The sequence below is a fragment of the Mytilus edulis genome, chromosome 1, assembly GCF_963676685.1.
Source record: "Mytilus edulis chromosome 1, xbMytEdul2.2, whole genome shotgun sequence".
In the NCBI taxonomy this organism is placed as follows: domain Eukaryota; kingdom Metazoa; phylum Mollusca; class Bivalvia; order Mytilida; family Mytilidae; genus Mytilus; species Mytilus edulis.
In genome coordinates, this window is record NC_092344.1 from 40,593,435 (window position 1) to 40,613,206 (window position 19,772).

The 19,772-nt window shown below is 32.6% G+C and overlaps 1 protein-coding gene across 1 annotated transcript; it reads left to right on the plus strand.

Annotated features, from left to right (window-relative positions):
• Positions 1–561: 561 nt before the first annotated feature.
• LOC139482614 (uncharacterized) lies at positions 562–7,496 on the plus strand. Its single transcript, XM_071266527.1, has one exon. It carries the CDS (start codon positions 708–710, stop codon positions 7,380–7,382), a length of 6,675 nt encoding a protein of 2,224 aa, XP_071122628.1. The 5' UTR covers positions 562–707; the 3' UTR covers positions 7,383–7,496.
• Positions 7,497–19,772: the final 12,276 nt, after the last annotated feature.

Here is a 19,772-nt window from a genome sequence, read left to right on the forward strand (position 1 = left end):
TTTTACACATGACATCCAAGTTGAAAATTTTTGACAAATTTATCTCGGGAACTACATTACAAGGATTTGAAATTTTGTTTCAAGGATTATATAAGTCTGTTTTAACATGTCATGCTTTTTTAGATTCATCACTCAACAACTTCCTGTTTACTGTCAAGTATTTGGGTCTGACAGGGGTATCAACTGTGAGCTACTCACAGTTTCACTTGTTGTTTCTCAAAAGTTGTTTTTCATTGTTTCGAAATAATTTTGACAATTTCATTGTTTTCATTTCAGACGTCATACAACATGGCACGAAATAGAGCAAAAAGAATTAAAGACAAAAAACGGAAGCAGCAATTTAGAGAAAAGGTATATATGTTTAAATATAGGACTTTCTAGACAGGTAACATAAGTTTTACCAATATTTAAATCTCATCTATTAACAAATACAACAATGAAAAAAAAAGTAATAAGCCCCTGAAACCTTTTTTTAAATATGTATAAATGTAATAAAAAGACTACAACTGGGTAGTTCCTAGTTTTTTAATTTTTAAAATGTAAAAGCCATATTTTTGAAAATGGTTTTTATTGGCAAAACATTTACCTTAAGTAAATCTCAACATAGATTATGTATCGTTGAACAAATACACAATTAATCACTTTATATTTTACAGATTTCTTCATCTTATGTCTACTTTCCGGTTAATACAGAAGGGAAGGAACGCATGCAGCTATTATTAAACCTTAAATCTTCCAAAACTCAGAATATTAATCAAGCAACAGATGTTTTATCATCTTTACAACTAGCTGCACCAGCTACATTTGAAACTATTACTGGTGATGGGAACTGCTTCTTTGCAGCATTGTCGTATACCATTTGTGGTCATCAAAGATTTCATGACATAATAAGACATAGAATTTGTAACCATTTTATAGAAAATCAAAATGACTTGAAAGGTTATTTACCTCCACAGTACAAAGGAAATGCCAATTCCTATTTAGTTAACACAAGAATGAGAGAAAATAAAACCTGTGCGACAGAGGTGGAAATATTTACAGCCAGCCATTTACTTCAAACTGATATTTACACCTATACAAAGTCTGGAGTACATTGGGTTTGGCTTAAGCATAGTACAATAACTTTATCTGACAATAGAGGAATATATCTGTATCACAGAAACCTAAATCATTATGATGTTGTTCTTACCACAAGTACTCAGCCTGTTTTGCAGAATTTTTCATCAGGTTTACAAACATATTTATGTGATCAGCTGAAAAAAGAAACACAAAAGATTAGAAAGGCTGAAGTAAAGGATAAAACTAGACAAAATAGCACCACAAAAGAACACTATTTAGAAAATAAAAAAATCAAAGAGAAAAAGGACAAAGAAAAGAAAAACAGGAATGAAAGATTAAGATACAGCACAGACAAAGTGTACAAGGAACACAAAAAGAAAAGTGATAGATTAAAGTATAGCACAGACAAAGTGCACAAGGAAAAGAAGAAGAAAAGTGGTAGATTAAAGTATAGCACAGACAAAGTGTACAAGGAACACAAAAAGAAAAGTGGTAGATTAAAGTATAGCACAGACAAAGTGTACAAGGAACACAAAAAGAAAAGTGATAGATTAAAGTATAGCACAGACAAAGTGTACAAGGAACACAAAAATAAAAGTGATAGATTAAAGTATAGCACAGACAAAGTGTACAAGGAGAAGAAAAAGAAAAGTGATAGATTAAGATACCAGACAATTTTGAAATACAAACAATTTAAGCAGGTGTCTTCCATAATGAAATATGCAAACAACTCTGTTTTTAGAAACAAGTTGAAAGAAATGTCTAAGTCAAAGTACAGAACAAATACTGATTTTCAAATGAGACTTAAAACTCAATATTCTAAGAAGTATAAGAACAATGCAGAATTCAGAGAGAAAGTTAAATCTGTTTCAAAGAACAAGTACCAACGTTATGAATCTTTACGAAATAAGTTGAAGGCTTCATCAATAAAGAGATATTCATCGGACCCACTATTTAGATGTAAACTGAAAACTATGTTAAAAAGCAAATATCATAATGACAAATATGTAAGAGAAAAAAAAATAGCCAATAGAAAATCTGTTCAGAAAGCAATAAAAAAATTTCAGAAAAGCATACAGGACCATCCAGTATATGTCTGCACAGTCTGCATAAGATCTTTGTACAAAAGTCAAGTAAAAAACTGTAACAGAGCAAAGTATTCTAATGAAAAAGCAAGCGAATGTTTAACTGGAAATTTTGTTCATACATGTGATAAACATTGTAAAGTAAAATGTGAAAAGGCAAAGGAATGGATATGCTTTACATGTCATAGACATTTATCTGTAAACAATATGCCACCACAGGCACAAGCAAATGGCCTTTATCTTGAACCTATTCCACCTGAACTTGAGAAATTAAATGATCTGGAAAGACAACTTGTTGCATTACGTATTCCATTCATGAAGATTCTTTGTTTACCAAAAGGAGGTCAATGTGGAGTAAAGGGACCTTGTATCAATGTACCATGTGACTTAAATAGTGTGACTGCAACATTGCCTAGACCAATTAATGATGCACAGTTAATTAAAGTTAAACTAAAGCGTAAAGTTGAATATAAAGGCTATCACAAATTTGGATGGATTAATCCAGCTAATGTTCAGGAAGCAGTTCAGTTCCTTCTAAAAAACAATAAATGGTATAAAGATGTACAACTAAGGAATTTATGGTATACTGAAGATGATTCCGATCTCATTGTTTGTAACAACTCATTAGAGATGGACATTCTTAATGGTGAAAGCAGCAAAGATAGTAAAGAAGAAAGCAAGAATAATGATGCTGGTACCATCAGTGATGACGAAGGTGAACATGAGCAATCCAAAGACATTGAAGATAATGATATTGCTGCTTATCCTGTAGACACCTGCTTACAGCCTATAGACCTTGGTCAAGAAATCCTTGATACTGATGGGAAGGTGTTTTGCCTAGCTCCTGGAGAAAATCAAATACCAAAAAGCATATTCAAAGAGAAAGGTATAGATGCAATGGCATTTCCACATTTGCATCCTGGCGGAGAGTTTGGATATTCTATGGAAAGACAAGTCAGATTAACAGCTTCCAAATACTTTAATGCACGACTTTTGTCAGCAGACACAAGATTTGCAACAGACAGTCAGTATATATTTTTTGCTCAGTATGTTACTGAAATTATGAATGTTACATCAAACATATCCATAGCTCTTCGTAAAGGTAAACAAAAAAGTGAAGATGGACAGAAAGTAAATGCCTCCATGTTAACAAAACCTGATAGTTTAAAGAAGATATTGAAGTCAGATGTTGGTTTCCGCTTCCTCCAGCCAGTTCGTGGCACACCCCCATACTGGGAAAGAACAATGAAAGACCTATATGCAATGATTAGGCAAATTGGAATTCCAACATTTTTTCTGACATTTTCTGCTGGTGAAACACGATGGAATGATGTTTTAAATACTTTACTTCAAGTAAGTCATGACAGGAGAAATATTGGTGATCTACAGTGGACAGATAAATGCAAACTTATTAAAGACAACCCAGTTATCTGTGCCAGATTGTTTGATCACAGAGTGAAAGCTTTATTCACTGATATTTTGATGTCACCAGCACAGCCAATAGGAAAGATCGTTGATTTCTTTTTTAGAACTGAGTTTCAACAACGAGGATCTCCCCATATCCATTGTTTGGTATGGATTGATGGTGCACCTAAACTAAATCAAGATAGTGATAAAGATGTTTGCAGATTTGTTGATCAACACATAACCTGTCAGTTACCTGATAAAGACAAAAATCCTAAACTTTATGAAATTGTTACATCAGTACAAATGCATAGTAAAAGTCATACAAAATCTTGCAAGAAACATTCAACAACATGCAGGTTTAACTTTCCTAGACCTCCAATATGTAATACATTTATTGCAAGAATTGAAACAGATGAACTTGAAAAGGAAGACAAGTCAACACAGAAAACACCTTCAACAGCAAAAGAGCTTGATGAAGTCTGTAAGCCAAAAAGATCTGCCAAGCAGATACTTAAAGATGTATGGGCTGTGATCACTTCATATGATTCTTTATCTGAACTCACATTAAAGGATATTTTCACAATGGCAAATACAACTTATTCTAAATATAAACAATGTCTTCAAACAGTGACAACTAAAAATGTGATACACCATAAGAGGAACCTTTCAGACCTATGGGTGAACAATTACAATCAGTATCTTTTATCAGCATGGAATGCCAATATTGATATCCAATTTGTTACTGATGTATACTCATGTGTTGCCTATATCTTGTCTTACATCAGTAAATCAGAAGGGGAGATGAGTGAACTACTTCTTAATGCTAAGAAAGAGGCTGTTAAAGGTAACCAGGATTCAGCAAGCACAATGAAGCAAATTGGACAAGTTTATATGAACAATAGAGAGGTTTCAGCTCAAGAAGCAGTCTATAGAGTATGCAGCTTCAAATTGAAGGATTGCTCTAGAAATGTCATATTTATACCTACAGGTAGTAATCCTTTAAAAAGGAGTCTACCTATCAACATAATTAGATCTAGAAAGGATGATGATGAAAATATTTGGATGATAACAATCTTTGAAAAATACTATGAACGTCCATGTTCATCACAATTTGACAACCTTTGCTTAGCAGACTTTTGTTCATTGTATAATATTTATCCAATTTCTCAAAGACCAAAATCATCCAAAACAAATCTTGTCTATGAAATGCAAAATAATTTAGGATTTGTAAAACAAAAATGTAAGGGAAAGGAAAATATCAACAGATATCCAAGATTTAACAGGAAAAAAGCACCAGAAGATTTCTTTCTTTCTTTACTTCAGTTATACTTACCCCATAGAAGTGCAGACATTAAACCACAACTGTATCTAAGATATGAGGACTTTGTGAAAATAGGGATTTTACCAGATGGATCTAAGGTGCTAGATATAGTAAATTATAACAGAGAAAGGTTTGAAACGGATCCTGAAGAATTAGAAAAAGCTTGGGAAGATTTGCAGCAAGGAAACATTCAACAAGATGCTTGGGCACAAATAGCACCAGAAGCAGAAGCAGAAAGGTTAGAGATAGAAATGGAAAAACCTGTTAAAATCCCTGAAGAAAATGAAGATCTACCAGAGTTTGATGTATTTGTAAGTAAGACACATTCTAGTAATCCAAACCAATTAGTTGAGATCAAAAAACCTAAAACAACTGTAAACGAAATCAGAAGTTCTGTCAGACAACTTAATGAAAAACAACAAGAAATTTATTATGAAATCAGGAAATGGTGTATTGAAGTAACGCTTAACAAAGAACCTGAACCATTCCATCTTTTTCTCACTGGGGGAGCAGGCACTGGAAAGACACATTTGGTTCGTTGTATATACCACGAAGCTAACAGAATACTTTCAAAAACAGCTAGTACTCCTGACGCAACATCTGTCCTACTTACTGCACCCACAGGAACGGCTGCATTTAACATTGAAGGATCTACAATACACTCTGCATTTGCAATAAACAAAGCTATCAAACTTCCTTACAAACCTTTAGGAGAGAGTCTAGTGAATAGTCTTCGAGCAAAATATGAAAGTGTTCGCATTCTTGTTATTGATGAGATTTCGATGGTCGACCATAAACTTCTGTCATACATTCATGGCAGATTATCTCAAATCAAACAGACAAAAACATATTTTGGAAACATAGCTATACTTGCTGTTGGAGACTTTTATCAACTACCCCCTGTTCGAGCTTCACCATTGTATAGAGACATCAGTTCTGTTTTCCTTGATCTTTGGAATCCTGTCTTCAAAATTGTTATCCTGACAGAGATCATGCGACAAAAAGATGACCAACAATTTGCGCTATTACTAAATAGAATTAGAACACACATTAAGGGTCAACCATTCTCGGAAGATGATTTGACAGTTTTGTCATCTGTAACTGTGTCAAAAATTCCAGAGAGTTCAGCAAATGTTTTACATATCTTCCCAACAAACAAAGAAGTAAATTCACATAATGAACACATGATCAAAGATGTCTGTCAGCAAACTATAAAGTCAAAGGCAAAGGATTTCTTCAAAAACTCTTTAACAGGACAATTATCACAAAAAGATGAACCATATTCTACATATACATCAGAAGACTTACAAGATGTCATTGAACTAGGACTTTGTGCTAGAATCATGTTGATTCGTAATATAGACACTACTGATGGTTTAGTAAATGGTGCATTTGGAAGCATAACAGGCATAGAGAAAAGTCAAAATGATGAAATAAGAGCAGTTTATGTTAAGTTTGACCACCCTGAAAGTGGTAAGAAACATATTTCAAAGTTGGCACAAACAAAATCTTTACCCAAAGATTCTGTACGAATATCTCCAGTCGAAGAAGTTTTACATGGGAAGAATGTAACAAGAAAACAACTGCCACTCAGACTTGGATGGGCAGCAACTATCCATAAGGTTCAGGGAATGACAGTAAAAGAAATTGTTGTGTCTCTTAAAAGAACATTTGCACCAGGAATGGCATACGTAGCACTTAGCAGAGTTTCATCACTAAAAGGTATGCACATTATAGACTTTGATCCTAAAGTAATTTATGCTTCAGAAGATATAACAATAGCTCTTGATTCAATGGAATCCTTCCACCTAGCAAAAGCTGCAACTGAACCTTCAGTCGAACACTCATTGACTATCACCTTCCACAATACAGAGGGACTTCTACCACACAAAGAAGATATAACACAGGCAACAGTTATGAAAAATGCAGATATTATTTGCTTTAATGAAACATGGTTAAAGAAGGAAACTTATTTACCACCATCATTATTACCAGACTTTATACTATGTTCTAAATCAAGATCAGAAGCATACACATCAACCTCACCATACAGCACACTAGCTGCAGCTGAACGAGGAGGAGTTGCCACACTAGTTCACAAGGATGTACATTTTTCTAAAAGAAAATACTCAGCTGTAAATATAGAATATGTTGCTATCCAGATTGAAAAACCAACCAAACTTGTTCTCATCAATATTTATAGACCTCCAGTTTATCCTCTACAACTGTTCTGTCATAACTTAGTTCATCTACTAGATGAAGTAGATAGTAAAGAAAATTTGCCAGTTGCAATAATGGGAGATTTCAATGACAATGTGTTTCAGTTAAATTCAAAAATTCTTGAACTCTTGACAAACTATGGCTACAAACAGATAGTGCAACAGATGACTACAGAGTCCGGCAGCTGTCTCGACTTAGTCTTTGTGAAGAACTTTGGCAAATGTCCAACATGTACAGTTATTCCTATATATTATAGTTTTCATGATGTTGTACAGATCTATTTTGATTAAAGTGAAATTTTTACATAAAATGGTAAGATTTTTAAACTTAAGTGCAAATGAGACAGTTCCCAAGAGGTAAATAGATTTAATCATACCAAGGATTATCATAAAAAAGGTTTTCAACAATAACTTTTAAATAGATTCACTTCAACATTTAGCAAAATAAGAGTAAAACAAAACTCGTAACAAAACACAATCATTTCAAATGTTCATTCTCAATAAATCCTTTATTAGCAAGTGCGATCTGACAGCTAAAATTACGAAAATTATAGGGGTAGTACCGTAGTACCAAAGAGTTAATTAAACAATCAAGATCCCTACCCCTAAACCATATATGTTCTTGTATGGGACAAAAAAAAAGAATTCTGGGAGCTTTGTTTGGGAGACTTCGTAACAGCATCCTGTTACAATTATTTCTTGTTTATAAGTACGTCTGAGTCAGTGACAACCCTACAACAGATGTATCCATCGGATCGCCATCAATGATGGTGATACATGGCTGTGTACATAATGTATATACAACTCGTCTAAACATCAACCCAACAATGTTAGATCTGTAAATTTGCTTTCGCAAATTTTTTGTTCTTCCCTCGCCGGGAATCGAACCCATGCTACTGTGATATCGTGACACCAAATCGCCTGCACTGCAGCCGTCCCGCTAGACCACACGACCACCTGGGCTCTCATAAAAGAGCTTTCGGTGGGCATGTGTTACCTTTCCACGTCAGTTTTAATCTAGCGGCGTACTACAGTACATGATATATAAGGCATGAAGATGTTATTGTTACAGATCAGCTAAATTATCTATAGTAAAGGATCCTACAAATTCATGTAAGATACAGTCACAGAAAATAATTATATTCATAAGTACGTCCGAGTCAGTGACAACCCTACATTTTATATATATATATTAGATACATCGGTGTGTATATATATTCTTGGTGGAGGATAAAAACTACTCCCAATAAGTGGAGGTGTGCCTTAATTGGCAGAAGTTAAAGGCATACAGATGCGAGTTTGGCAATACATTGCTGTGCTTGTCTATAAAATATTTTTGGATGCTATGAAGAACAAAGACGCTAACTTCATTCAAGTGTGGACATCACAATATAGCAACTAATTACATAATAATTAATTATGTAATAATTATGTCATAATGAAATTATCACAATTTGAAAGAATAATCTTTCTTCTTTCTTTTGGTACCTCATTTATAAAATATAAAGAAGGATGAAATGAATTACATCAGTTTAAAGTTGTCTGATTGGGAGTGAAAAAATCTGTATTGTGCTACCTTAAGATGGTATGGTTGAGAAGTAAATGGCAATTTTGTCTGTCCTTGTGTCTTTGTTCAACAAAATTTTCATTACCTTTTTTGGTTGACAACAGGATTTCAGCTTTTGGTGTGCCACTTCTTTGTAATGAATATACTTATCAAAGTCATCAGGATTATAAATGCTTCTATGTCAGTTATAGGTTTCGTCTATACAAGACTCCTCAGAGATGCTTGAATCAAATAATAATTCAGATGGCAATAGAAGCGTGCTTAGAAAAACGAACATTATTCCTGTTTAAAGATACATTGAATCAGTTGCTATAGAACTTGTATATAGTATTGAAAAAGCTGGAAACATCATTTTTGTGTACAGAAAATGATCGAACCAAAATCATTTCCTTGAAATATGTAGAAAGTATTGTGCTGAAAATATTTCCAAAACATTTTTATGACATTATTTAATGTGTTTAATGTTTTTACAACATTTTAGAAATATTTTGCTGGACCTTTAGTGAAAATGTCACAAAAATATTTTAAAAATGTTTTGTAGGTGGTTTAGAGAAAATATCCCCAAAACATTTTTATGACATTATTTAAAGTGTTTTATGTTCTTACAACATTTTTCAAATATTGTTCAATTCAATTCAATTCTTTATTTACACTCAGACACAAAATATGTGTTACATGAGGACAAATTACAAATCAAATACAATAAATGACAGAATAGACATGTAACTATTAACAAAAGTGTAATTTCTAAAGATAATAAAACTTGTAAGATACATGCATCTTTCTAAATGAAGGTAGACAGTTTCTTAATAAATATAGCTAGATTATACAATAACTGACAGTGACACAATGACAGCATATTTTGCATTTTCTGTACAGATGGGTATGTTGTATAATATTTCGGTATATATTTCTTCCGAAGTTCAGTAATAGAACTATTATTACATACATATAAATAATGATATTCATCACCAATACATGATTCATTACATAAGGTACATATGCGATCTGTTCTAGCGATGTTGTACCATCTGCCAGTTTCCATAGGAATTTTTAGGTTACATGTTCTCAGTTTTGAAATCCAGATTCTTTTATCCTCTGGAAGACGTAATAGATAATTTTCCAGACCAAACTGAGATTTAAATAACTTATAATATTCGCCACGAGACGAGTTATCAATATTACTGGACCACTTTTGAAGAAACTGATCTTGAAGAATCTGTTATATAACGGGTTTGAAAGTTGAATAATCAATGTATTGGTTGAAAAACATATAACCTAATCCTGAGTTGTCAAATATAGATTTTACAAATGACACCCATTTAAATTCACAAATACCATCAGCATGTAATTTGAAAATAAGCTTATACATAGAACTACTAAGTTCGTTTTCATTTTTAGCCATTCTACTCCAAAACGATAACATTCTTAATTTTACTTTAATTTCTAGTGGAAACCTTCCTAATTCTCCATATACCATAACATTTGGAGTACTTGATCTCACATTTAAAATTCTCTTGCAAAATTGTAGATGAACTTTTTCAATTATATCAATGTTTTCAAATCCCCATATTTCTGATCCATACAATAAAATAGGTTCGACAAGATAATCAAACAATTTAAGTTGTAGGTCAATAGGTAAATGTAAATTTCTAATCTTTGTATAAACAGCAAAAAGGGCTTTTTGCGACTGTTCTACAAGCTTTTTCTTTGCACAAACAAATGACCCATTATAATTAAGCAAAAGACCAAGATATGTATAGCTATCTACAATTTCAAGAGATGTACCATCAAGTTTAAAATCAAAATCCATTTTCGATTTTCTTTTGCTAAAAACCATCACTTTAGTTTTACCAATATTCACACTAAGTTTCCACATTTTACAATAGTTTTCAAAAACTTTGAGAGCATTTTGCATTTCATCATAATTATCAGCAAAAATAACAGTGTCATCTGCATACAACAAAACAAAAATTTCTAAAAATACATGTAATTCATTATAACATTTTTCTTTAATTAATTCTAAAGGTAAAACATGAAGTTCTCTAAAGTAATCTTCTAAGTCATTTAAGAATATGGAAAACAAAAAAGGGGAAAGATTTTCACCCTGACGAACTCCAATCATAGAAGGGAAGAAATCTGATTTCGTATTGTTGTACTGAACACATGATTTGATATTAGTATACATATTATATATAACTTGGAAACATTTTCCTTTTATCTGGCTTTTTTGTAATTTAAACCAAAGTCCAGTTCTCCAAATGGTATCAAAAGCCTTTCTAAAATCTATGAATGTACAAAACAATTTTTTACCAAAGGACAAATACAATGAAACAAGTACATGTATGACAAATATATTGTCTGTAGTTGAATGCCCTTTCCTAAAACCGGCTTGATTTTTAGAGATCAATTCCAGTTCATTAGAAAAGAAATTCAGTCTTTCGTTTATAATCGAAGTGAAAAGTTTACCCAGACAACTAATGAGTGTTATTGCTCGAAAGTTGTCAGGATCTTGTGGATTTCCTTTATTCTTAAACACCGGCTTAATTATACCCAGGAGCCAACTATCTGGGATAATACCTGTGTCTAGCACAATGTTAAAAAGTTTACAATACATTGAGATAAACTCAGGTGGGGTGTTTTTAAGATATTCGTTTAGAATGCTGTCAATCCCAGGTGCTTTACTATTTTTCAATTTTTTAATAGCTTCAGCAACTTTTGTCTGGGTAATAATCCCATTTAATATTTCATCATATATAGGATTTTCTTGAATGACAGCATCTATATCGATAGTAATATCCCCAGGTTTCATATCGTCTTGCATTTCATCCTCCGAATTATCAGAGTTAAGATTTTTGAAATATTCTGAAAAAGTTTCGACAGATATATCCGGACTATCTTTTTTAGAGTTACTAAATTTATTCAACAACTTCCAAAATTGCTTCGAGTCGGATTTTGAAAAATTTCGCAGCTCATTTGCGCACTTATCTTTATATTTATTAAAACTGTTGCTCATCTGCTTTTTAAACTCTCTGGATCTCTCATTTAGCAATAATCTGACAATCGGATTTGTCATGCTTCAATTTTGCCTTTACCTGATGAAATGCATCCCTTTTCCCTCGACAAGCTCTATCAAACCAAGGTTTATTACTATTACTCGATTTATATGAACGAATATTCGAGTTGCCCAATACACTACTGGCTGTCTGGGTCAACACATTGCCAAGGTCATTGACAACCATATTTACATGTTCAGTTGTAATTTTTTGGTTACTATCTAGGTCATCTAGCGCGCTGTCAATTTCACCTAAGCGATTTGATAACACCTGCTGAAATTGGTTAGCATGAACAGGATTCCACTTAATTTTAGTATGATCTAGGTCATTTAGGTTTTTGGGATTTACTTGTTTCAAAGTCTGGAAACTCAAGGTAAAATGTATTCTGTTATGTACATCTGAGATCATCGGATCAAAATCTAATACATTAAAGTTTGTAATATAATTAAATAAATCAGGAGAAATAATCAAATAATCAATGAGACTCACATTTTTACACGTGGTTTTACCAATTGTATCATCAAATAATCTACCGTTAGCAATATACAATGAGCACCTTTTACACATGTCAATTAATTTTGAACCAAACCCATTAGACTTTTTATCCTCTGAAGATCTTTGCAAAGGGATATTGTAGTCTAATAAAAAATTGTAAGAATACATATTTTAAGAGTATCTACATCCTGATTATCAGTTAAATCTAAAATATCAAATAGTGTATCATCAGGAACTATAAAATCAGGCATTGTTGCAGTTCTAGCATTAAAATCACCCAGCAATATTGTAGAACTAGCATTTTCCGAAAATTGCATCATTTCCGTTTCAATTTCAGAAAACGCATTATCAGTTGAATACTTAGAGTACTCAGGGGGAATATAAACTCCTCCAACTAAAATATTGGCCCGTAACCCAGTTAATTCCGGGGAAATTTCAAACCACTGAACATAGTCGGAATCAGTATCTAAAAATTTCAAATGTTTGTCAAAAATTTTCTTAAATGCTATTACAATGCCGCCTGACTTTCTTTCGAATTTTTTTCTGTGTTTTGCATAATAAGAATAATTTACAGGTAAGTCGAGTACATCATACTTATCAGTTTTTGTTTCGCAAAATGAAAAAAAGTCATATTGATTGATTATATCACAAAAGTCATTGTTCAATAACTTGGATTTTAATCCACACACGTTTACAAAGGAGAATCGTAATGACTGTTCATGTGTGTCTGATGTGTTGTCCTAACTTCCGTGTACATGTTGATCAGGGGGTGCACCACGGGGTGGGGGCTCATACGGCTGGCCATCGACAATGAGTTGATCATATACAATTTTAGCGTTTCTACGGGCCCTTTGGAACTCTTTTAACTTCGGTACTAATGCTCGTCTACGATCATTAATTTCAGCGGGGTACTGCTGCTGGACTGAATAACGTGACTTATGCCTTAGTTTTGCTGGGACGACTCGAATCACACGTTGGTGGTCATCGTATTTTGAAAATTTCGCTATAATATTTCTCGGTTTTCCGTCATTTCTTGGTCTGAGTCTATGAACATTCTGAAAGGAAATTGTGTTAGCGTCTCGGATTTCAAGTTCAGTTTCGATAAAGTTTTTTATTACACTTTCAGTATCTTCTTTGGATTCATTGTCCTGCTCAGTTATACCACTAAAAATCAAATTTCAAATTATACTTCATTGAATGTGTTTGGAGCCTTAGAAATTGTTCTTTAAGTTCAAAGTTTTCATTTTCAAGTTATGTGTTGACTTGTTCCATTGACTTTACTCGATCTTCTATGATGTAATCAGTTGGAAGGCAAACGCCTGAATCTGACAGATAGAGGTCAATTTGTCGACAAAAAAAGAACCCGTATGTAAAATGTTTACGCCCACAAACAGCGCCACCTATAATTTTTTCTACGGCATCTTTGAGAACGATGTCCCATTCTGTAGTAAATTAAAACATTAAATTAACTAAAACATAGAAAAGTAAATGTAAAACACAAATTGAAAGATATATTTGCAGATGACTGTTTATGCATGATACGCTGGCAATGTGGGCAATGTCCTTTAATCCAAGACTGAAAATAAGTTTGTTTCCTACGTCAAGATGGCGGATTTCAATGTTTACATTTTTTCACCTATTTATAATCTGACACAAATTCGTATCCAATCATTTATTAGGAATTTTATTATTGATCTTTGAAGATCATCCAATCACATTTGCCGTTAGAAAGTGGCTACACGTTACCAGCCGTCGTTACAAAGTAGCCATGTGTTTTGTGGGGATACCTTGGGAATGTTGTGTATTCAAAAGTTACGGTAAAAATCAATGCTATCTTCCTTATATTTCCATGCATACACAATTTATAACAGCAAATCCATTCTTAACAGACCCCATAAGGTAAACGGACATATTTAACTGTCTGCTTGAGCAAAAATTCGTGTAAATAAGCCTGATGGGTCGTTTTGAATTCAAGCACAGCAGACAAACACGTGGTAGATTGTTTATGTTTGACAGTTTGTTTACCTGAATTGCACGTTGATGTTACTATATACTTACCAATAACCTTTATCGTGTTATACTTTCAAGAGTTATATAATACATCTTACTCAAGAAATACGTCTAGGTAGGTGCAGGGACTTTCTTTACTTGGTCCTTAACTGGTGAGGGTGTAATGATACATTACAGCATTTTTTGCATTTGATATATTTCATGTACATGTACATTTTATGTACACAAAGAACAATAAAGTAAATGAACGTACATGGGTTTAATTCCCACCCTAGGTATACATTTTGACTCTCATAACAGGTTGGAACAAATAGAGCAGATAGCAATTGACAATAATGTAATGCTAAAATGATAATTGATAGGGTTAAATCATCAAAATCATTTTTTCTAGTATACAGCAGCTCCTCTAAGGAATGTATTGATTGTTGATGTATGTAAAGTGACTTGTAATTTAACTGTCACTGCTAACAGAGACTTGGACTCTGGTGATAAGTTTCCAGAATGTTATCTCATTGGCAACTATACCATAAATGTCAGTTTCCCCTTTATAAGTTTTATGAAAAGAATTTAATGATAATATAATAATAAGTTGTAAAAAAATTGAAAAGTTAAGCACAAGTGCCAAATCTAATTGGCTTTTCATTCAAGAAAACCTAGAGGCATTGAAAAGTGTTGAAAAATAAATGTTTTGAACTCAGAAAACTATCAATATATAGAGTACAGATATTGTTTTAATTGGGCCTTTGGGAATATTTGGCTGTTAATTGAAGATATAATTGTTATATGCCTTTTCAAATATATGTGTGGCTCTGATCTGGCTGTGGTTTAAAATCTAAGAATGGAGTTGGTTATCTCCATATTTATCTGATTAATATCAACATCATTGTTCCATTATATATACATATATGTAAATCATTGTAATACATGTACATTACTTTGCTCTTCATATGCCCTTTAATTGGAATAAAATATCTTGTCTTATACCACATTTCTTTATTTTAGTACTGACAGGTTAACTTTTTAAAAGCATTTAAAGTAAGTGAGTGGATGACAAGCTTAGTCAATGATTGTAAATGCAGATAATATCATGATTTTTTTTATATATCTAGTAAATAATGTTATTAAACTAGTTATCTCAATTAAAAGAACTGACATTCCGCTTTGAATTTATTTCTGATATCAGAATAATAAATTTCTTTTTGTTGTCCTTTTTCAAAAAAATTCTGAACATACTGTATTTAAATCAGTTTTGTTTTTGTCTGAGACTTACTATAACTTGGGAGGTGACCACAATCTCTATGTAATACATTGAAGTAGTCTCAGATTTTTGAAGTCCAATTGACTATGCATTTTAGAGCAGGTAAATGTGAATTTGGATTAAATTTGAAGTTGATTCAGTATATCTAATGACAATACCACTATTTTATTTCAACAAAGCATTTTCAAATTTTATTTACTGGTCAGCTTAGGTTATTAGGCAGCAACCATTTGATTTTCGGGGGTGGGGTGGGGGGGGGGGGGGGGGGGGCCTATGGTTTTTTTTTCTGTACAAACTTTTTTTCTTTCAATTTTAGCATTACATATAGTGGCAGCTGAGGGTGAAACAAACAATTTTTTTTTCTCAGAATCAAAAACAAATTATTTTTTTCTTTAAAACCTGGAAACAAACTTTTTTTCCCAAAAAAAACCATAGCCCCCCCCCCCCCCCCCCCCCCCCCAGAAAATCAAATGGTTGCTGCCTTATCCAATCAATGATTTAATTGAAAGGACTTAACAGTTGGTTGCAGGACTTTTGAATTCAAATATAAGAAAGAAGAAAAAATATAAAGCAAAACTTGAAATATTACATATAATAGGATTTATGATAACTGCAGGATATCAGATTGCAATACAGCTTTTGTTCAGTTATCTTTGTGTTGATTATTATGTTTTAAATCCCTTTCTGGTTCTTTGGATGTTCAGATTTTTTTTCTCTTGATTAAGGCAAGCAACATAACTTGTACAACTTATGTAGTTTCTTATCTCAGGGTGAATCCAGAAAATTTTAAACATAAGTTGTGGTATTCTCAACCAAGGATAAAAAGGATGGTTCCAATTACATGCATGATCCCATTCAAATGCATTAATCTTCCATAAAACTGAGAGGAGGTTCCAATCACCAGACTCCCTGAGATCTGCAATTGTATCTTAAAGCAGCTATAATAAAACAAAAATTGTACATGTACTTCTGGCTACTGCAGATTGATTTTATTTTCAATCTATGGTAATGGTCACAATTTTGAAGACTATATTTCCTTTTTTTCCATATTTTTGTTTAAATGTAATCTTCTGCTTCTGCTTCTATTGTAACACAGGTTCTTTTGACAAATGACTGATAAACCCATCTTGTATCCTTCTATCTACCAAAAAGGTGTTTGAGAATATATATATACAATAAGTTCAAGTTTCAGAGAAATAGTCAGTCTGTTATAAAATGTAGGTATTTTTCTTCTTTGGAAGTGTTCAACAACCTGTAAGAACTTGAAAAAAATGTCATATTCAACCTTTCCATGACTATTTTAATGTTACAACAGTAGAGGAACATGGAATATTGAAAGGTATTCAAGAACTCTTCGAAATAGATCTGCAATCATTAATTTTACTAAAATTTACTGTTGTGAACTTGCAATATCCTACGATGCGAGTACCGAGTTATCTCCCTTTGAACTCCGCTTCGCCACGAATAAACTGACACAATTGCGTATCCGGGGTTTTTGTGATCTGATATTGTGATATAAGAAGGAAAAAACGGTTTTACTTCATATTTTATACCCCTCAACACGTTACCAAACCTATTTAAGGACTTATTAATGATTTTCCGTGACCCTACGCAAATTTTCAGAAAAAAAGTTTCACTTCACTCGTGAATTTATAACATTTTAACAATACTTTTTTATTATAATTATATAAAATAAGAAAGCTTATTCAATCTAGAATTGAACACTTTGGTTTTTATTAATGTACGAGTACAAATAAGACGACACGAGTCCAAAAACCACGAGGCATGCACGTTTACCAAAAAATCGTAAACTCTGACCTTTTATCACGTGACCAATGTCTTGAACTTAGAAGCCATTAAATCGTTTGCCGTTCAACTGTAATGATGATTTTCTTCTTTTGCCAACGTATGTGCTTGTTGTTCTTGTGTTGCTTTAATGTTATTTATTTCAATTTTCATATCTGTCATGTTTTTTTCAAATATTTGGAGTTTTTTGCTGATATCCTCCAATAAGTCAAGTTTTTGTAACTGTTGGTATATAACTATGTTAGAATTGCTGACACTTTCTAGTTTTTGATTCATAATACTCATGTTTGAAAACATCATTTGTATTGCGACATTGGGGTCTGAATTAATTGGTAGGGTAGCAGTTGATATAGGTAGCCCTGAATTACAAGAAGATATCTCTGGACACGGCATTGGAGACTGAGAGATGCGTTGAGGCTCATGCACCGGTGTACTTTGCAGAGGGTAAGGTGGTACCGGGGGTCTCTGAAATATTGATTTACTACAGTTTTGTTGGAAAATAGTTTGCATGCACATTAAAATAAATGTTCCCAAAACATTTTCTTTAAACATTTTAGAAATATTTTGCTGGACCTTCAGTGAAAATGTCACAAAAACATTTTAAAAATATTTTGTAGGTGGTTTAGAGAAAAGATCCCAAAACATTTTTATGACATTATTTAAAGTAATGGATGTTTTTACAACATTTTTCAAATATTTAAAAAAACATTATCAAAATGTTTTAAGGACATTTACTGATGTTTACCTGATATTGTAGTTGCAATGTTTTAATTTTATCATGCACATGTTCAAGAAAATATATTTGGAAATGATTTTGTGATATTTATTCAGCCATACATTTCATATTTTTCACATATTTTCGTGAGATATTTTCATGACATTTGACCTAACATTTAAATAACATTTTAAAAACGTTTTTGTGTTTGCTGGGGTGTACTGTATTACATTTGTTCATTCATTTGTTGAGTTTCAGCTTTTGATTTTGCCATTTGAGTAGGGACTTTCCGTTTTAAATTTTCCCTTCAGTTCAGTGATTTTACTTTTTTCTGTCAAAGTGTTTCAGCGAAATGTTTTAATATTGCCGTAGAGTAGGAGGATTGGCATAACATTGAACCAAATTTAACCTACAATTTTTCTTAAAATGTCCTGTATCAAGTCAAGAATATGGCAGGTGTTCGTTTCTATGTGTGTTAGCGTTAAATTTTGCTGCACTTCGGTGTTCTCGTTGTTTTCCTCCAATAGTTGATATGTTTCCCTTGGTTTTGGTTTGTAACCCGGATTGTTTTTTCAATCGATTTATGACTTTAGAAAACCGATAAACTACTATTGCCTTTCTTTAAATCTTTAATACTGATGAAAGATGTATGTCCGAAATATTAAACATTTTATCGTGATTTTATTTTAATTTCCAACTGAGGGTCATTATGTTTTTCGGTTTGTGCGTCCTTTTTCCGTCCGTCCCGCTTCAGGTTGAATTTTTTGGTCAAGGTAGTTTATGATGAATTTTAAGACCAATCAGCTTGAAACTTTCCCTAGTACTAACAGACGACGGTAGTACTTGTATTGTGGATGGGACATAGTCTTTAACTTTTATCTTATTCAATTGTATAGATAGAATGATAGACGCTTTGAAAATTGTTTCAAAGTCCTAGCAGTGCGTAGGATTAGCAGACGACGGTAGTACTTATATTAAATTCCAGCGGTAAACTGGTTAACAATATATTTCTATAACCTATTGTTGCTTTTTGTGGGTGTTTTTTGTTTGTTGTACATTTAACTGATTTTGTGTTATGGATGGAAACTCCATATCCTTTTTTCTATTCAGTAAACAAGTCGAAAGGGGCACTTGCCAAACAAAATGGAAAAAGTTAAAAGAAACAAATATAACAATATGTCCATTTTAAATTAATGTTCACAAAGTCAGTAATATAAAGTTCATATTATCCTTTTTGTAGTATGTTCTTTCTTAAGTTGAATTGGTAATATCTAGGTTGTAAAAAAAAGTGTCAGTTCTTCCAGTTAAAAAAATAGAAAAGGATTTACGATTTGCATCTCCATAGCTTGTGTGTATGATTTCTCTAAATGTTCTGCACATCAGACATTTGTTTTTAACATTTTTGAAATTTTTGAAATTTTCTTGTATGTTTTCATTTCGGTGGATGTCGATCAGTATTCCGTCATCTACATTTGTATAACTTCACAGTAAAGAACAATTCCTATGGATGGATCACGTAATAAATAAGCACTTAATCCTAAATGTTGGAGAGTTCTTTTTATAGTATCTTCATTAAGGATTACATCATTACTGACATTAATGGAATTTCAATTACTGGTGCAGGAAGTTCATTCAGTGGCAGTTCTTTCTCAAGAACATTGATGCCACTTTAAACTGTTAGAGGTAATGGTGTTGAATATGTCATGATCTCTTTCTGGTGTATCTTTAAATACTACAGGTCCTTTAAAAAGGATTATTGTATAAACTAGAATAT

What these genes read in the sequence shown, in the direction of transcription:
- LOC139482614 (XM_071266527.1), top strand. Translation starts at nt 708, where the DNA reads ATGCAGCTATTATTAAACCTTAAATCTTCCAAAACTCAGAATATTAAT.